Below are 13956 nucleotides of genomic sequence, written 5' to 3'. Positions count from 1 at the left end.
CCCCAAAAGGCTTTGCGACAATCTTTCGTCGTTTCCCACCAAAGAGGAAAGGGTTTTCAGCGCGGGCCGGACGCTGAATGGTTTTTTGGGAATTGTAGTTCATTTCCGAAGAGCCGGGGACAAGGGTAAGGCCGCAAGCCACCGTTCCCAGAACGCACAGCGCTCTCTCCCACCAATCGGAGGCCCGGATCTTGGAAGGGGGCGGGGAAGAGAAGGAGCTGCCCAGCGCATGCGTGGTACGTGTGGCTGGGGAATTCATGTGGAGGTCAGAGTGGGAGCAGGTGAGAATGGGGGGAAGGTTCTGGCCGGCGTCCGGGCGTCTCTGCAGATCCCTTCTGCGTTCCCATTCGCAATTTGGGTGGGCGGGGTGCGTGCGTTGGTCTGCCTCGTGTCGGAGGGGAGGGGGGTGAGCCCGGGACGAGCCCGGGGTTGCTTCGAGCAAGGGAGGTGTGTATGGCGGCGGGGTGAGGAATAATCCAGAAGCTATTGGAAATGGAAAGGCTGAGGGGTCCGGACTGTGTGTCCTGGCCTCGGGTAAGGAACACTGAAGTGCACTGGAGTGAGCAAGGATGCCTCGGGTCCGAGAGGGAGGGAGGGAGGATTTGAAACTGAAGTGGACGACGACGCTGGGGCGGGGCATTAAAAAGTTCGGTGCGGGAGTAGATTCTAGTTAGTCAGTCGTGCTCCCGCCCACCCCGCCTCAGCCCCGCCCTCCCACTTCTTCCAGGGTTCTCCCTGGCAGTGTGGCTATGGAGAGCCTTTTTGCCCCGTTGGTTCTGATATCTTGATCCCGGAATGTCGCCCCCCTCCTGCTTCCCTAATAACAGGTTATTCTTAATACCTGATGGTGGAGAAGCACTACGGTGAGGAGTTAAGTGGTGTCTGCTAGACTTAGACCTCCAGGTTCTAATCCTGGTTCCCCCATGAAATGGCTATGTGATCGTCAGCTCTTCTTGTAACCTTGCTGTGTGCCTCGGTTTCCTCATCTGTAATAACCTGCTTCATAGGGGTTGGTGTGAGGATTAAATAATTGCCATTAGAAGACTGCCTCCTGGAATAAAAGCTAGCTGTTCCAACTTTTGCTGTTGGAATCACTATGTAGTGCATTCTTTGAGTTACTTTTCCAAACCAGAATTGTCCAGAACCAACCACATAGCCTTCGTTTTGGGGCCCGCTTGTCCAGGAAATGGAAGGGTGGTTTAGTGTGGTGTGGCGTTCTCTGTGGGTATCAAGCCCATGCCTCATTCCCGTTATTGAATCAAGTGCTCCAGACCCCTTTTCCTTAGTGGTAGAAAAAGAAGAGGGACGCCTGGGTGGCTCAGTCAGTTAAGCGTCTGCTTTTGGCTCAGGTCATGATCCCAGGGTCCTGGGATCAAGTCCCACATCGGACTTCCTGCTCAGTGGGGAGCCTGCTTCTCCCTCTCCTGCCTGCCGCTCCCCCTGCTTGTGCACACTCTCTCTCTCTGACAAATCAAATAAAATCTTTTTTAAAAAGTGGTAGAGAAAGAAGAAAAATAAAAATAAAGGCAGAAGAATTGGTACTACCCAAGCTATAGAGTTATTTATTAGGTGTCCTTCAGTGCATGACTTAGAGCCCTCAAGAGTGGGGAAATAAATAGCCAGCTTGAGAAGTGAATATGGCGTCTCAGAGAGGGCTTTCTCTTAGAATTTTGGGATCAAATTGTTGTGTTTGTCTTGTTTTTATCCCCATAGGTGTGAGTGGGTCCAGCAGAAGGAGACATGGCTGCCAAAGTGTTTGAGTCCATCGGCAAGTTCGGCCTGGCCTTAGCTGTTGCAGGAGGAGTGGTGAACTCTGCCTTGTATAATGGTGAGGCCCTGAGGGGTGGTGGGTCACTGCCCTTTGCCGGAGGATTTCCGTTGGTCTGCACAGCCCATGTGACACTCCTGGTGGCAGCCACTGTCTGTGAATGCGTCTGTGACCAAGAGGGTTACCTGCTGCCATCCCACGCCATATGGTTGCCTTGCCAATCAAGCCTCTCTGTCTTTCCTCATAGCCATAGGTTCTCTCAGGGCCTTTCTTCCCAAAGGGTCTCCCAGTTTACTTGCGGGTTAAACGTTCCCAGTTGCTCTTGGTGGTTTGAAGCGACACTGCCGCAGAGGGTCAGGAGCGCGCTGTTCACTGAAAAGGAGATCTCATCTGCTCCTTCCTGCCTTGTGTGGAATAACTCAGCAGGGGCTTCAGATCTTTGGTGCTCTAACCCAACCGGGCGCTTTTGCTCCGCTGCGTTTGGGTCATTCCAGACAAAATGTCTTCGAGGTGCGTTGCCCAGCTTTTGACAGTGTGGCAGGGGCTTAAACTCACTTTTCTTCCACTTTCTTGTGTGACCTGAGGCAAGCCATTTCCGCCTCCCTAGGTCTCAGCTGCTGCTTTGATCGAGCAGTAGGACTGAACTGGTTTATCTTCCAACTCCGATAGTCTCTGGCTTTCATGGTTGGGAAGCAGCGGTAGATTGACCTGCCTCATGTGTGACTGACTGTCGCGCAAGAGGAGGATTCCTTTCAGAGTGAAGATATTTGGAGCAACTCTAAAGCCCAGTAAGGCAGAGACAGAGCGCAGCTGACGAGAAAGCTTACTTGGTTTAAATGCCGCAGCTCTGTGCTCTGATCTTTGTAGCCACTCTGCACACCTGGGCAGTCCTCACCATCGCTGAGTTCTTTCTGAATCTAAAGAACAGCTCTGTTAACCCTTAAAACCTGAGAGAACCCAAGTTCTTGGAAAGAGTGGGACCTTCCGAATTTTAGGATTTCCATGGCTAGGGTGCTGCTTCTGGGAACACTGGCTTAAATTGGAACCGGGATGGAATGTGGTAACAGTGAAGACTCTGGTGAGTTTTGGAAAGAAGTTTTGGGAGGTGATTTCCTGAAAATGTGTTGGGGGATGGGATAATCAGAAAGTCAGCAGCCAGTTGTTTCAAGGAGAAGGGGTGCTGAAGAACAGGTCCTATTACCAGCGTCCTTGGGAAGACACTGGGGTGGGAGGGGATTGCTGAGTTTTGTGGCTATTCAGAAGGTGCTAGAGACCGGAAGTGCAGGAAGACAAAGCAGGAGAGGGGAGACTTAATAATAAGAGAAAGCACCAAGGAGCTTTCACAGATAGACTTTTTGGTCAAAAGATGGAGGGATTTTTCTGACTTGTCATTATCTTTGTCGTTGCTAGTGGATGCTGGGCACAGAGCTGTCATCTTTGACCGGTTCCGTGGAGTACAGGACATTGTGGTAGGAGAAGGGACTCACTTTCTCATCCCTTGGGTACAGAAACCTATTATCTTTGATTGCCGCTCTCGACCACGGAATGTGCCAGTGATCACTGGTAGCAAAGGTGAGTCTTGCCTGTGGGTCACATAAAGTAGAGGGTGTGGAAGGGTTGCCACAGGATCCAGAAAAAGCTGAACGTCCCCTAATAAGAATTCCTTGCGTATTTTTCCAGGAGAATTTTAGCGCAGATTCATAGGAATACGGACCTCAGGTAGACACACAGCTGTACAAATTTAGAGAAATACACAAAGGCCTATTTAAGAAGTTAGGTAGCGCTCTAGTTTTAAAGAAATCTAAAAGTGCCTTTGCTCCCTCGGTTGACCCTTCCCGTCGGTTCTCGTTCCCCAGTCTGACCATGTAAACCAGGCTCCATCCATTCCCTGTGCCTTCACGGCCGACTTACCGTTTGCCTTATTCTCCAAGGCCTCTGTTGCCAGCAGTGCTGGCCTCACACTGTTACCTGTTTGTTTTTTTCCCAAAGAGAGGGAGAGAGAATCTTAAGCAGGCTCCATGCCCAGCGTGGAGCCCAACCCAGGGCTCGATCCCACGACCCTGAGATCATGACCTGAGCCGAAATCAAGAGTCGGCCGCTCAGCTGACTGCACCACCCAGGGGCCCCTCACACTGTGATCTCAATAGGCGGGGGCCCGAGTCCCTGAGAGCAGTCCCCTGGCGGCCGTCACCGCTGTGCCACCGTCCTCCACTGAGAGATGCCCAGGCAGTGAGTGGAATAGCAGGCGTGGCTCAGCGGTGACATTTCTGCGCAGCAAGAGGCAAGGGTCGTGTGGATGTTGGTTTTTGATCTTGGTCACACTTGATGCCTTCAGTGCTGTTCCCCAGCAGATGGCGTGCTTACTGTGACCGTACCAGGGTTTGTGCTGGGTCACAGGGTGGGGGTGGCTCAGAGATAACTGAAGCGGGGGCCTCTGGGAGCTCAGTCCCCCTAGGGGCATAGACGTGTGAGCAGGCGGTTACAGTAAGCGTGGTGAGTTCTAGAGCCAAGGGCATGGGGCGGAGGGGAGCAGAGAAGAGAACGACTGGCCCCCGCAGGTGGCTGTGAGGGCTCCCGGGAGGAACTTGGTGTGAGCTGGGACCGTAGTAAGAGATGCGTGTCAGGCAGAGGCAGGCCGGGCGAATTGGCGTTGCGCAACCTGGCCTGTAGCTCCTGGCCCGGCGACGGTCTGGCCGGCCTCCCACAAGAGATCAAAGGTGGGTTGGGGTTAATCGAGAAAAATAAAATTTTAACTTAAAGTGTAGCTCTAAACTCCCACCCCTTTGGCGCTGCTTTCTCTGCTGGTTTACAACCGTTGTAAGGATACGTTACTTGCTCATCTTCAAAACCATTGATAGGAATTTCCAGAGATCAGGAGCTAGTGCGCAGGCTCTCCCGCTTCTCTGGGTGCCGGGTTCAGAACTAGGCCGTGGGCGCCTGGCCCTATATCCTTGATGACTGCCAGCACACTGACAGTGCTTTAGCCTCAGGCAGGCCCGCATGGTCAGGGGACGTTGTGACTGACGTCGTGCGCCCTCCTGCCCTCCTTCGCCTGGGCCGAGTAATGACAAGCGTGCTCCAGAAGAGTCTGACGGCCCCTTACGTCTGGTGTGCATCTGACGCAGTGCTGTTACAGCTCATGTCTCCTTCCCCTTGCCCCAGCGTTCCAGGAAGGCAGATGAAGTCACCCCCATTCTGATGGACAAGGAAATAAGCCGAGATTGGCTAAGGCGTAGTGAGGTCACATCATTAGTAAACAGCGGGGTAGGACCGCAGCCCCGGCCTTTGGACTGCTGGTGCAGCCCGAGCGGCCTGTTTCCACTGGACCCATGATAACCTCTCCAGGGCATCCTCCTGACTGGGCCCTTGGAAAGGCTGCCCCTGAAAATTCTTGGCATTGGCCTGTGTTCTGAAAACATGCGCCGTTTCAGACATCCCACGGTACCCCTCAGGCGTGCAAGCCGAATCGCTTCTATCAGAGGGCATGCGGAACATACCGAAAAGCTGTCATCACTACGGACCTTTAAGAATCCCTAGGTCTGCAGCTCTGCTGGGTTCTGTACCAAGGGAGCTGTTTGCACAGGGGCTCTTCCTCTCTCGGGTCTTAACATCAGCAACTTCGCTTACGAATTACAGCAGACGGAAGGTAGGCGAGGTCACCTGCAAGGCCACCGTGATTTTTATTTGTAACCCCAGCGTCCATGCCCCCTCAGATTTGCAGAACGTCAACATCACCCTGCGCATCCTCTTCCGGCCAGTTGCCAGCCAGCTTCCCCGCATCTTCACCAGCATCGGGGAGGACTACGATGAGCGGGTGCTGCCGTCCATCACCACGGAGATCCTCAAGTCGGTGGTGGTGAGCGACAGGGCCTCAGCCTGGAGCCCGGCCCCCAAGACATAGGCGGCAGGGAGAGAGTGGCAGTGGGCGGGTTGGGACATGGCGGGTAGTTCTCCTGGCCTTTCTGCTTCCTCGTCATCCTGACTGGCTCCTCTGCCCTCCTTTGGAACCAGGCTCGCTTTGATGCTGGAGAACTGATCACCCAGAGAGAGCTGGTCTCCAGACAGGTGAGCGATGACCTCACGGAGCGAGCAGCCACCTTTGGGCTCATCCTGGATGACGTGTCCTTGGTAAGATCCTGGCGGAGCCTGTTGGGGAAGGGGCTGCGGGTCTTGTGCAGGGGCTTGGCTCCGTCTCTGGGTGGACACTGTCGGTCCTGCCTTCCACTTTCCTAGATGTGAGACTCAAGAATGTGGAACCTTCTTGACTATGAGGCAGTCTCCTTGGGTTTGTTTTCAGATGAGGGTTCTTTTTTCCCCTCTGCCACACACGTTTTTCTTCTGACTTCTAGCCCTACCCGATCTAGGGTCCCTAACCACTAGATTTTTCACCTCCCCAACACGGCGAGTGTTCCCCGGAGCTCCCTAGGAAGTAACGTCTTGCTAGCCCTGTTTGACGCAGGAAGAAAGTGCCTGGTGAGGCTAGAGAGGGCTCTGAGCTCTTTCTCCCTAGTGCAGACCTCCCAGTCTGACGCCCGAGAATTTCCCGACACTTAGGATCTGAAGTTCAGGGAAGTGAGCTCTGGGAACCCCCGGTGAAAGGCGATAGAGTGTAAATGAGTGGTTCTGCCCCCCAAAGCCTGGCGTGGGGGGCAGGGGACATCTCGGAAGTATAAGCTAGCCTCTGGGGACCGCATAGCGTGTGTATTTATAGGACGTTGAATGCCATAACTCCGACAGAAAGCAATACAGGGAGGATAGCGTTTCAGATCAAGGAGGGTGAGGGGAAGGGTCGTGTTTCTAGATTCTCTGGGAAAAATCATTTGGAGTGATTTGTTCGGGTAGCGAGGTAGAGTGTTTCCTGTTCATTCTCCTGTGCGTCGCAAGGGAGAGGCACCGGTTCCCCCACAGGCTCTGTGCAGCTGTTCAAACAGGCGCGCTCCGCAGCACCCCGCTAACCCACAGGGTGCAGCCCCACCTCGCACCGGTTGCTGGCGGCAAGAGGGTCTGCGGGCTCCCTCTACTGGCAGGATGCCAGGCTGCAGCGTGCGGCCGCTCGGTCGTTCCTCAGGCCGCTGGCCCGCTCACTGTTCACCTAGTCACCTCGGCTGTGAGAAGATGCAAGTAAAAACCTGAGGAGGGGCTTGGCGTTTCACTAGACTTTAACCACATACTCCATTCTGGGGAAATGTGGGCTGACCACAAGAAACCCTATCTAAGAGGTGTGAGAAGAAAATTAGATTTCATGGGGAATTTGCTGCCCTCACCTGGCCCTCTGAGAAAGAAACTTTATTCCTTAATTACACATTTCATTTTTCACTTCTCAGGACTGTATTTCCTTCCCCAGACTTTGAACACGAGTCCAGAAATGGAACAGGCGACGTAAAACAGCTGCAGTTTGAGAGCGAGGCGTGTTAAAAGTTATGGAAGACAGGGGGACTAGGATTTACTCCTGAGAAGTTTTGAGCTGCTTATGTTTTTCTTGGGGTTTTTTTTTCTTCTTTTTTTAAAGCAGAGTTTGGGAGGGTCAAGGAGGAGAGGGGGCAAATAGATTTTGATAGCAAAACCAATACCATCCTTCCTTTCATGTCTTGCTTTTTAATAAAAAGTTGGATAGATGAGTTCAAGTTGCCGTAGACCAGGGGGGCGCCTGGGTGGCACAGCGGTTAAGCGTCTGCCTTCGGCTCAGGGCGTGATCCCGGCGTTCTGGGATCGAGCCCCACATCAGGCTCCTCCACTGGGAGCCTGCTTCTTCCTCTCCCGCTCCCCCTGCTCGTGTTCCCTCTCTCGCTGGCTGTCTCTATCTCTTCAAATAAATAAATAAAATCTTAAAAAAAAAAAAAGTTGCCCTAGACCAGGCATCAAGAGTTGAGCTCCGTCCCGTTTCCGCTATCACTGCAGACCATCGTCTCAGCCAAGTCTCAGTGATACGTGTCAGTAGAGAAGGTCTGTGGGTAGTCAGAGTTGTAAACCCTCACCCTAGCAATAGCTTTCCCTGCCTCCTCTCTTAAACCCTTTACCAGAAGCACTCACACATGGGGAATACCATGATTTGCGTTCCACCGTCTCTCATCCTCTTCCTGTTTTGCGGTGGGGCTGCTGTGAGAAAGAAGCGGACTGGTTAAGCCATAAGCAGAGAGCATCACGCCCTCGAATCCCTGAGAACCAGCTGCATCCTTCCCTCTCAGGGGCTCAGTTTTCCATCTGGCCTCTCGGGGGGCTCTGAACAGGCCATCAGAGGACCTTGGATGAGCACTAGTTGGAGGCGGGGGTCCTGGAGCCCACAGTCTCCTCCCCTTGGGAGGGGTCAGTTGAGCAGGTACCTTCTGGTGCCCACGGGCTGTTTCCCGTGTGAGATCTGCACACCGCGGGCGACAGAATGACGTGCAGGCACCGTTGAGGCGGCCGAGGCTTCTGGGCTGTGAGCTCTGCTTGGCCACGGATGTGGAGGTGGAAGGGTGTTCTGGCCTCACAGAGGCCTCCAGCTGCCAGAGCCTTTCGTGGCCTCTTCCTTCCAGTGGTTGGGTGAGGGGCCTCGCAGCAGCACTGCCTGAGCAATGACCCTGCCTCATCTCGCGCGCCCTCTCTCCCCTTAGACGCATCTGACCTTCGGGAAGGAGTTCACAGAAGCGGTGGAAGCCAAGCAGGTGGCTCAGCAGGAAGCAGAGAGGGCCAGGTTCGTGGTGGAGAAGGTGAGCGTTCAGCCAGATGGCAGGAGCCTCTCCCCCCTTTCTCCTGTGCTCGGCCTCCCCGTCTGCTGGGTGGCCTGGAAATTCATCAGCTGTCATCTCTCCTTCCGGGATCATCGGAAGGGGATTGAGGGAACCGTCCTCCTGCGATTGGTTCCAGAGTGTTTGGGGGCTAGTCAGGGAGATGTGAAGTTATGTTCCGAAATCACCGAAGGGTCATTTTTCTTCCACTTCCCTAAGATCAGAAACATTCTTCTGCAAATAAAAATGTTTTCTCCTGGAATATTTCCAGCTTCACTGCGAAGTCATTTTTAACCGTGGTCTCACAGTGAAAGCTGACAGCAAAAAGGATCAAACGTTGCACCAGATGTGCTGTCGTCACTGGCTTTTTTTCAAGCCCTAAATCCATCCAGATGGAGCCGAGTGTGGTGGGACACACTGTATTTGCATAGCAGCCCGGTCTTCGCAAAGGTGTATTTATTTCTTGCTGTCCCTTCTCCCCAGTGCTAGTTTTTCTTGGGTTAGTCCTAATCCAAGAGCCCTTAGTCCTTTGAAGCAGGGAAAAGAGCGATGTATGGGGGGCCAACATTTAGTTTTAGGGAATGTAAACTCCTTGTGGGTAGGAACTGTCTTGCTTTTTTTCTTTTCCCCCCTATCTGCAGAGCCTAGAACATGTCTAAGACCGTACCTGGTAATACTTAGGAGGTGCTCGGTTAACATTTGTTGATAACCGTACCCTCCTCCTGTGACCAAGTTGTGCACTGCAGATAGAGGTCAGTCTGTTGATACGGGTAGGGAGAGCCTGGAGAGCTCGTTCTGGTGCCTGGGTTCCTGGTCAGGAACCAGGTTAGCTCAGGGCCAACTCGGGAGTGTCACACGTGCCTGCTCTGTTTCCTCAAACTGGTGTGTTTGGGAAAAGTCACTTTGACTTGGGACTGGAGGGAAAGGCGAGCCTGAGGGTGGCCTCTACCTTTTCTCCCTCTCCTGTTTTCCTCCTCCTGGCACAGAGTAAGGTGGCTGGGCTGGATTGCTGTTAACGTTAATGAGGACTTTGAAATAAGACAGGTACTTACGCAGCCAACAGAAATGTGTCCCCACGACAACGGGAAGTGGACAGCGCGTTGCAGGAAAGAGGAGGGTGGGGTGGACAGTGCTCGTTGAGCCTGTCTCTGGAGGAGGGGGAGGTCGAGTCCCAGAGTTCCTTTGGGAGCCAGTGAGGGTGTGTGGCCTGGTCCTTCCAAGGCTGCCGCCTGCCATCCAGCACCCTAAGGTGTGGTCTTGCTCTCGCCCCCGCCTCCACTGTCCTAGGCTGAGCAGCAGAAGAAGGCGGCCATCATCTCCGCTGAGGGCGACTCCAAGGCCGCCGAGCTGATCGCCAACTCGCTCGCCACCGCGGGCGATGGCCTCATCGAGCTGCGCAAGCTGGAGGCCGCCGAGGACATCGCGTACCAGCTGTCGCGCTCTCGGAACATCACCTACCTGCCGGCCGGGCAGTCCGTGCTCCTGCAGCTGCCCCAGTGAGGCCTGCCCGGGCCCAGCCCCGACCACTCTGCACACTGCGGTCCTTCCGCCCCCGCCCCCACCCCAGAAATCACTGTGACATTTCATGATTGGCTTAAAGTGAAGGAAATAAAAGTGAAATCACTTCAGATCTCTCGTTAGCAGACGAAGCTTTTTCATTCTCCCCATTTCCATCCACTTTTTGATCCGCCTCCCTCCCCCGAATTGCCAAGTGCCTACGCAGCCCGGGGCCTGCTGGCGCTCCGGCCCAGGCCGGTGGTTGGCAGGGGAGAGGCGGGGCCGTTGCGCCCTGGGCCGGGGGGCACTTGGAGCCTCCAGCCTGTCGTGCAGGTGGGATTTGAGGAAGACGGCCCACGCGGCTGAACAGAAAGCATAGGTCTCCGTGTGTCCCAGCCGTTTCTCCACGGACTCCACTAAGAGCTGCAGGGGAGGGTCAGAGGAAGTCATCTGTCTCCATAAGGCTGATTGTCTTGAACCGCGGGGCCGGCGGAAGCAGGTGTGAACAGGGGGCACGGACTGAAGGATCTGCCCCTGTGAAGGTGGGTGGGCCTGATGCGCTGCCCCCCAGGGTCCTGCCGCCAGGATGGACTTGGAGAGCAAGTGAGAGGGCCTGGCCGGAGATGTGAGTCCCACTGAAGACTTCCTCTCCACCCCCCACCTCGGTGTCTCCAAGTCCCCGACGGAGTTCCAGCCTGAAGGATTGCATCCTGCCGAGTCTGAACACGCCTGCCAAAGCCGAGTGCGTCCTGCGTTCCTGGCTCCCGCGTTCAGAGACTGCCCTTCCAGAGGGCTCTGTGCCTGTGCTTTGAAGGAAATGGCCGTGGGAAGAACACAAATGTGTGTAAACTGCTGTCAATAAATGACACCCAGAACCTTCCAGCTCAGTCTTACGGGTTTGCTTTTTTGTTTGTGGGAGCCGTGGGATCGGAACAGAGCATTCCAGCCGTCTCTGTGTGCACGTGTTTGCATCGCCAGCTGGGACAGACTCTCCGGCAAGGCTGAGAACGCTTTGGTTTCAGAAAACAGCTTTGTGCTGTGTTCCAGGTCCATCCCCAGCCTGAAATGAGTCTCTGTGGTGTCAGGTGAGGTTTGTCGTAGGATGGGTTCTTGGGGAGCCACGTGAGTGGAGGTGAGCGGCCTTTCCTCTGTGGCTTCTGGTAGCACCGCTCCTAAGCAGGAGCTGTGGGCTTGCCCAGCAGCCTGTCAGCAGTGTCTGCCCCTCGCGGGAGGGGGGCGGACAGCACAGGAGACAGGAGACAGGTCGATGTTGACATTCGTTAAATGGCTTCAGGTGCTCTGCGGTGGGTTTATCTGGCTTATCCTGTTTGGCTTTGATGTAGAAATGACTTGGCATTTGAGGGGTCCAGCTTGGTCCATTTTGGATGGTGGGGAGGGAAAGCAGACCCATCACTGAGATACGAACCAGTCACTCACCTGAAATCTTCCAGACAAAAGACGGGGACAAGTGCAGTGAGCACTCAGCAGACGATGCTTTGATCTCTGCGCTCATTTTAACCCCTGGGCTCGCCACCCGGCCACGGAGAGTGGTCTTGAAGAGGACTCTGCAGGCTGGTCTCTGACCTGTATTCACATTCCCCCCCCCCCCCCCCCCGCCGAGTGAGGGCCAGTGGTCAGCTGGGAAAAGCAGAGACCCAGTCCCCCCATCCGTGCACCTGCTCCCCTCCCAGGGCCTTCGAGTGGGAGTCCAGTCCCTTCCCGTTGCCCTGGAGCGCTCCGAAAGTGTGATGGGCCTGGCTAAACCTCGCACCAAAGCCTGGTCCTGCCTGACACCTGTGAACACCCCCCGTCTAGCCCAGCTCCCTCACCTGCCCTGGCACCCTTCATCTCGGGGTGGCCCTTTCTACTCGGTTCGTTGCTGTAGGAGCAGTGAGGCCTGTGAATGATGAGGAGCCTGTACTCCGGGCTCAACACAGCCCCGAGCAGAGAGCAGAATGTCTCAATAGCTTCCAGATGGGCTTCCTCCTTTCCTGCTGTTTATTGCTGTGGACACCCCCGTGGGGGGGATGGGGGGAGAGGGCGGCAAAGGGGCAGGGCGGCAGACCCCCCCTCCCCAGGCCCTTTATAAAAAGAGCAGTTGTGTTTCTTACACTTGGTGGGAGATTGGGTTTCCTCCTCCAGGTGTCTGCAGGGGTCCCTCCCACAGTGGGTCCCGTCCGCCTCCAGGCCGGCCCTTCCAGCCGCAGACAGGTTCCTGCTGGTGTGGCCTTTAGCTGGCCTGCCCTGGATGATGCCACTGGCAGCCCGGGGGCCTCCTTCTGCCTTGACTTCCGCCAAGTCATTATTTCCACAAAATGTTCAAGTGATGTTAACTGGCTCCTTAGCCCCAGAGCTCCCTGATGGCCTCGGGCTTTCTCCAGAAGTTGCCACAATGGGCCTTTATCAGCTTGGGATTCTCTGGGCCGTGGATCAAAAGCCATGTCCTGTCCTGGCCAGGGAAGGGCCAGAGTAGGGAGTGCCTCCCTCCCTCTCTCCTTGGGTCAGGCTGAATTGCTTCCTTGTTTGCGCACTGAGAGCTCGCTGCTTATTAAGGCAGCAGTGGGACCCTGGATAGGCAGGGGAGAGAAGAATTCTCAAAGGGTTGCCTTTTCCTTCCTTATGCTAGTTTGACACAAATTCTGCCAGTGTGGACCAAGGGGGGAGGACTTGCACTGTGGCCGTCCCCAGGTGGGTTGATTTGAAAGACAGGAAGAGGCCATGGAATATTAGTCAAATCCTGATTTAGCAAATGCTATTCTAATAGGCCATTCCAGCAATCAGCAGGGCGATGTGCCGTTAGGACCTCCCCTTGACCTTTGACATCCACCAATAATTGTGAGCAAAGCAGCCCACCCTGACTGAAGATAACTTGGGTGGAAAGGTCGCAAGAGGTTGTAACATTTCCCTCCCTTTCTTAGGCCTTCCATTCATCCTGCACACGGTTCCAAACGTCATGTTTCTAAAGCAGATCTCCTGGAAAACCTTCAACGGCCACTCCTTGCTCCCTTCGTAAAGTACAAGGTCTTGTCCTGACATTCGAGGCCCTCCATGGTCCGGCTAACCCTGGCTACCTTTCTAGTCCAAGTTTGTATTTTCCTGCTTGCTTTCACAAACCAACCTAGTGGCCCCAGTGGGGTGGGGAGCGTTGAGAACACCAGCAGCTACTGGTATTGGGGCAGGGGGGTGGCAGGGATGCCACGAGACCTACTTTGTATGGGCCAGACTCCTTCTACGAAGAATTGCCCCCAAAGTAATGCCAATAACACCCTCCCCATTGAAAACACAGGCCAAACTGAGTTCTTGTCTACACACCCCCATGCTTTCCCTGCACCCTCTTCGCTCAGTGTCACTTCACCCTGGAGAGCCCTTCCCCCACGTTTCACAGGTCCAGTTATCCCCATCCTCCAAACTTTCTCTTCTGGAGAACATCTGTGAAGTCCCCTCTGCCCCCATTCATGGCCTCTACCTTGCCTGGATTCCTGTCCACAGTCGCATGAGGCATTTAGCACTCTCCTCGTTGGGTTGTAGTGTGTGTGTTCTCTCCTACGCCACGTTTATAAAGGGCAGGACCTTCATATGATTGAATATTCCCCCTTCTCCTTCTTTCCCCCAACCACTGCCTGATCTTTTCCCCAAGTTGAAGGTCCCTGGCTCTTGGCGGGAGCTCCTGAGTGTTTGCCGAAGAAACAGATGAAGGATCGAGGTTTGGGCGGAGGGTCGGAAGCCGGGCCTCTGAGCTCTTCTCCCACACCGTCACATTAAGTTACTTCAAGGTCCTCTGGATCGGAGGCTCGGGGTCCGGCAGGCCAACCCCTCCACTGATGCGCCCCCCTCCCCAGGCCGACTTTCCAGTGTCCTCACTCTTGCTTCAAACAGCTTCCGTGTGGGACTCTCCCCTCGCCGCTGCCTGCCCGCAGCTCAGTCCCTCCTGCTTCTGTCTGGAACTTCTCTCTCTCTCCCTCCTTCAGTCCCTGTCCTTCTCCC

General features: G+C 54.8%; 1 protein-coding gene across 1 annotated transcript; it reads left to right on the top strand.

Moving 5' to 3' along the window:
• The first annotated feature begins 189 nt into the window (after positions 1-189).
• Positions 190-10854, top strand: PHB1 (prohibitin 1). Its single transcript, XM_045813760.2, has 7 exons — positions 190-281; positions 1714-1828; positions 3179-3340; positions 5482-5624; positions 5780-5896; positions 8362-8457; positions 9763-10854. The coding sequence occupies exons 2-7, from the start codon at positions 1741-1743 to the stop codon at positions 9973-9975; spliced, it is 819 nt and encodes a 272-aa protein (XP_045669716.1). The 5' UTR covers positions 190-281; positions 1714-1740; the 3' UTR covers positions 9976-10854.
• The last annotated feature ends 3102 nt before the right edge of the window (positions 10855-13956 follow it).

Source organism: Ursus americanus, chromosome 23, assembly GCF_024610735.1.
Source record: "Ursus americanus isolate L20-20 chromosome 23, mUrsAme1.1.p, whole genome shotgun sequence".
NCBI classification, from domain to species: domain Eukaryota; kingdom Metazoa; phylum Chordata; class Mammalia; order Carnivora; family Ursidae; genus Ursus; species Ursus americanus.
The sequence above is the reverse complement of the archived record's forward strand: the minus strand, read 5'-3'. Positions and strand labels throughout refer to the sequence as shown.

Excerpts from the sequence above, each read along its gene's own strand:
- PHB1 (XM_045813760.2), top strand. The coding sequence starts at position 1,741 with ATGGCTGCCAAAGTGTTTGAGTCCATCGGCAAGTTCGGCCTGGCCTTA. Across the intron at positions 1,829-3,178 it reads GAACTCTGCCTTGTATAATG|TGGATGCTGGGCACAGAGCT; the intron begins GTGAGGCCCTGA and ends TGTCGTTGCTAG. Across the intron at positions 5,897-8,361 it reads TCCTGGATGACGTGTCCTTG|ACGCATCTGACCTTCGGGAA; the intron begins GTAAGATCCTGG and ends CTCTCCCCTTAG.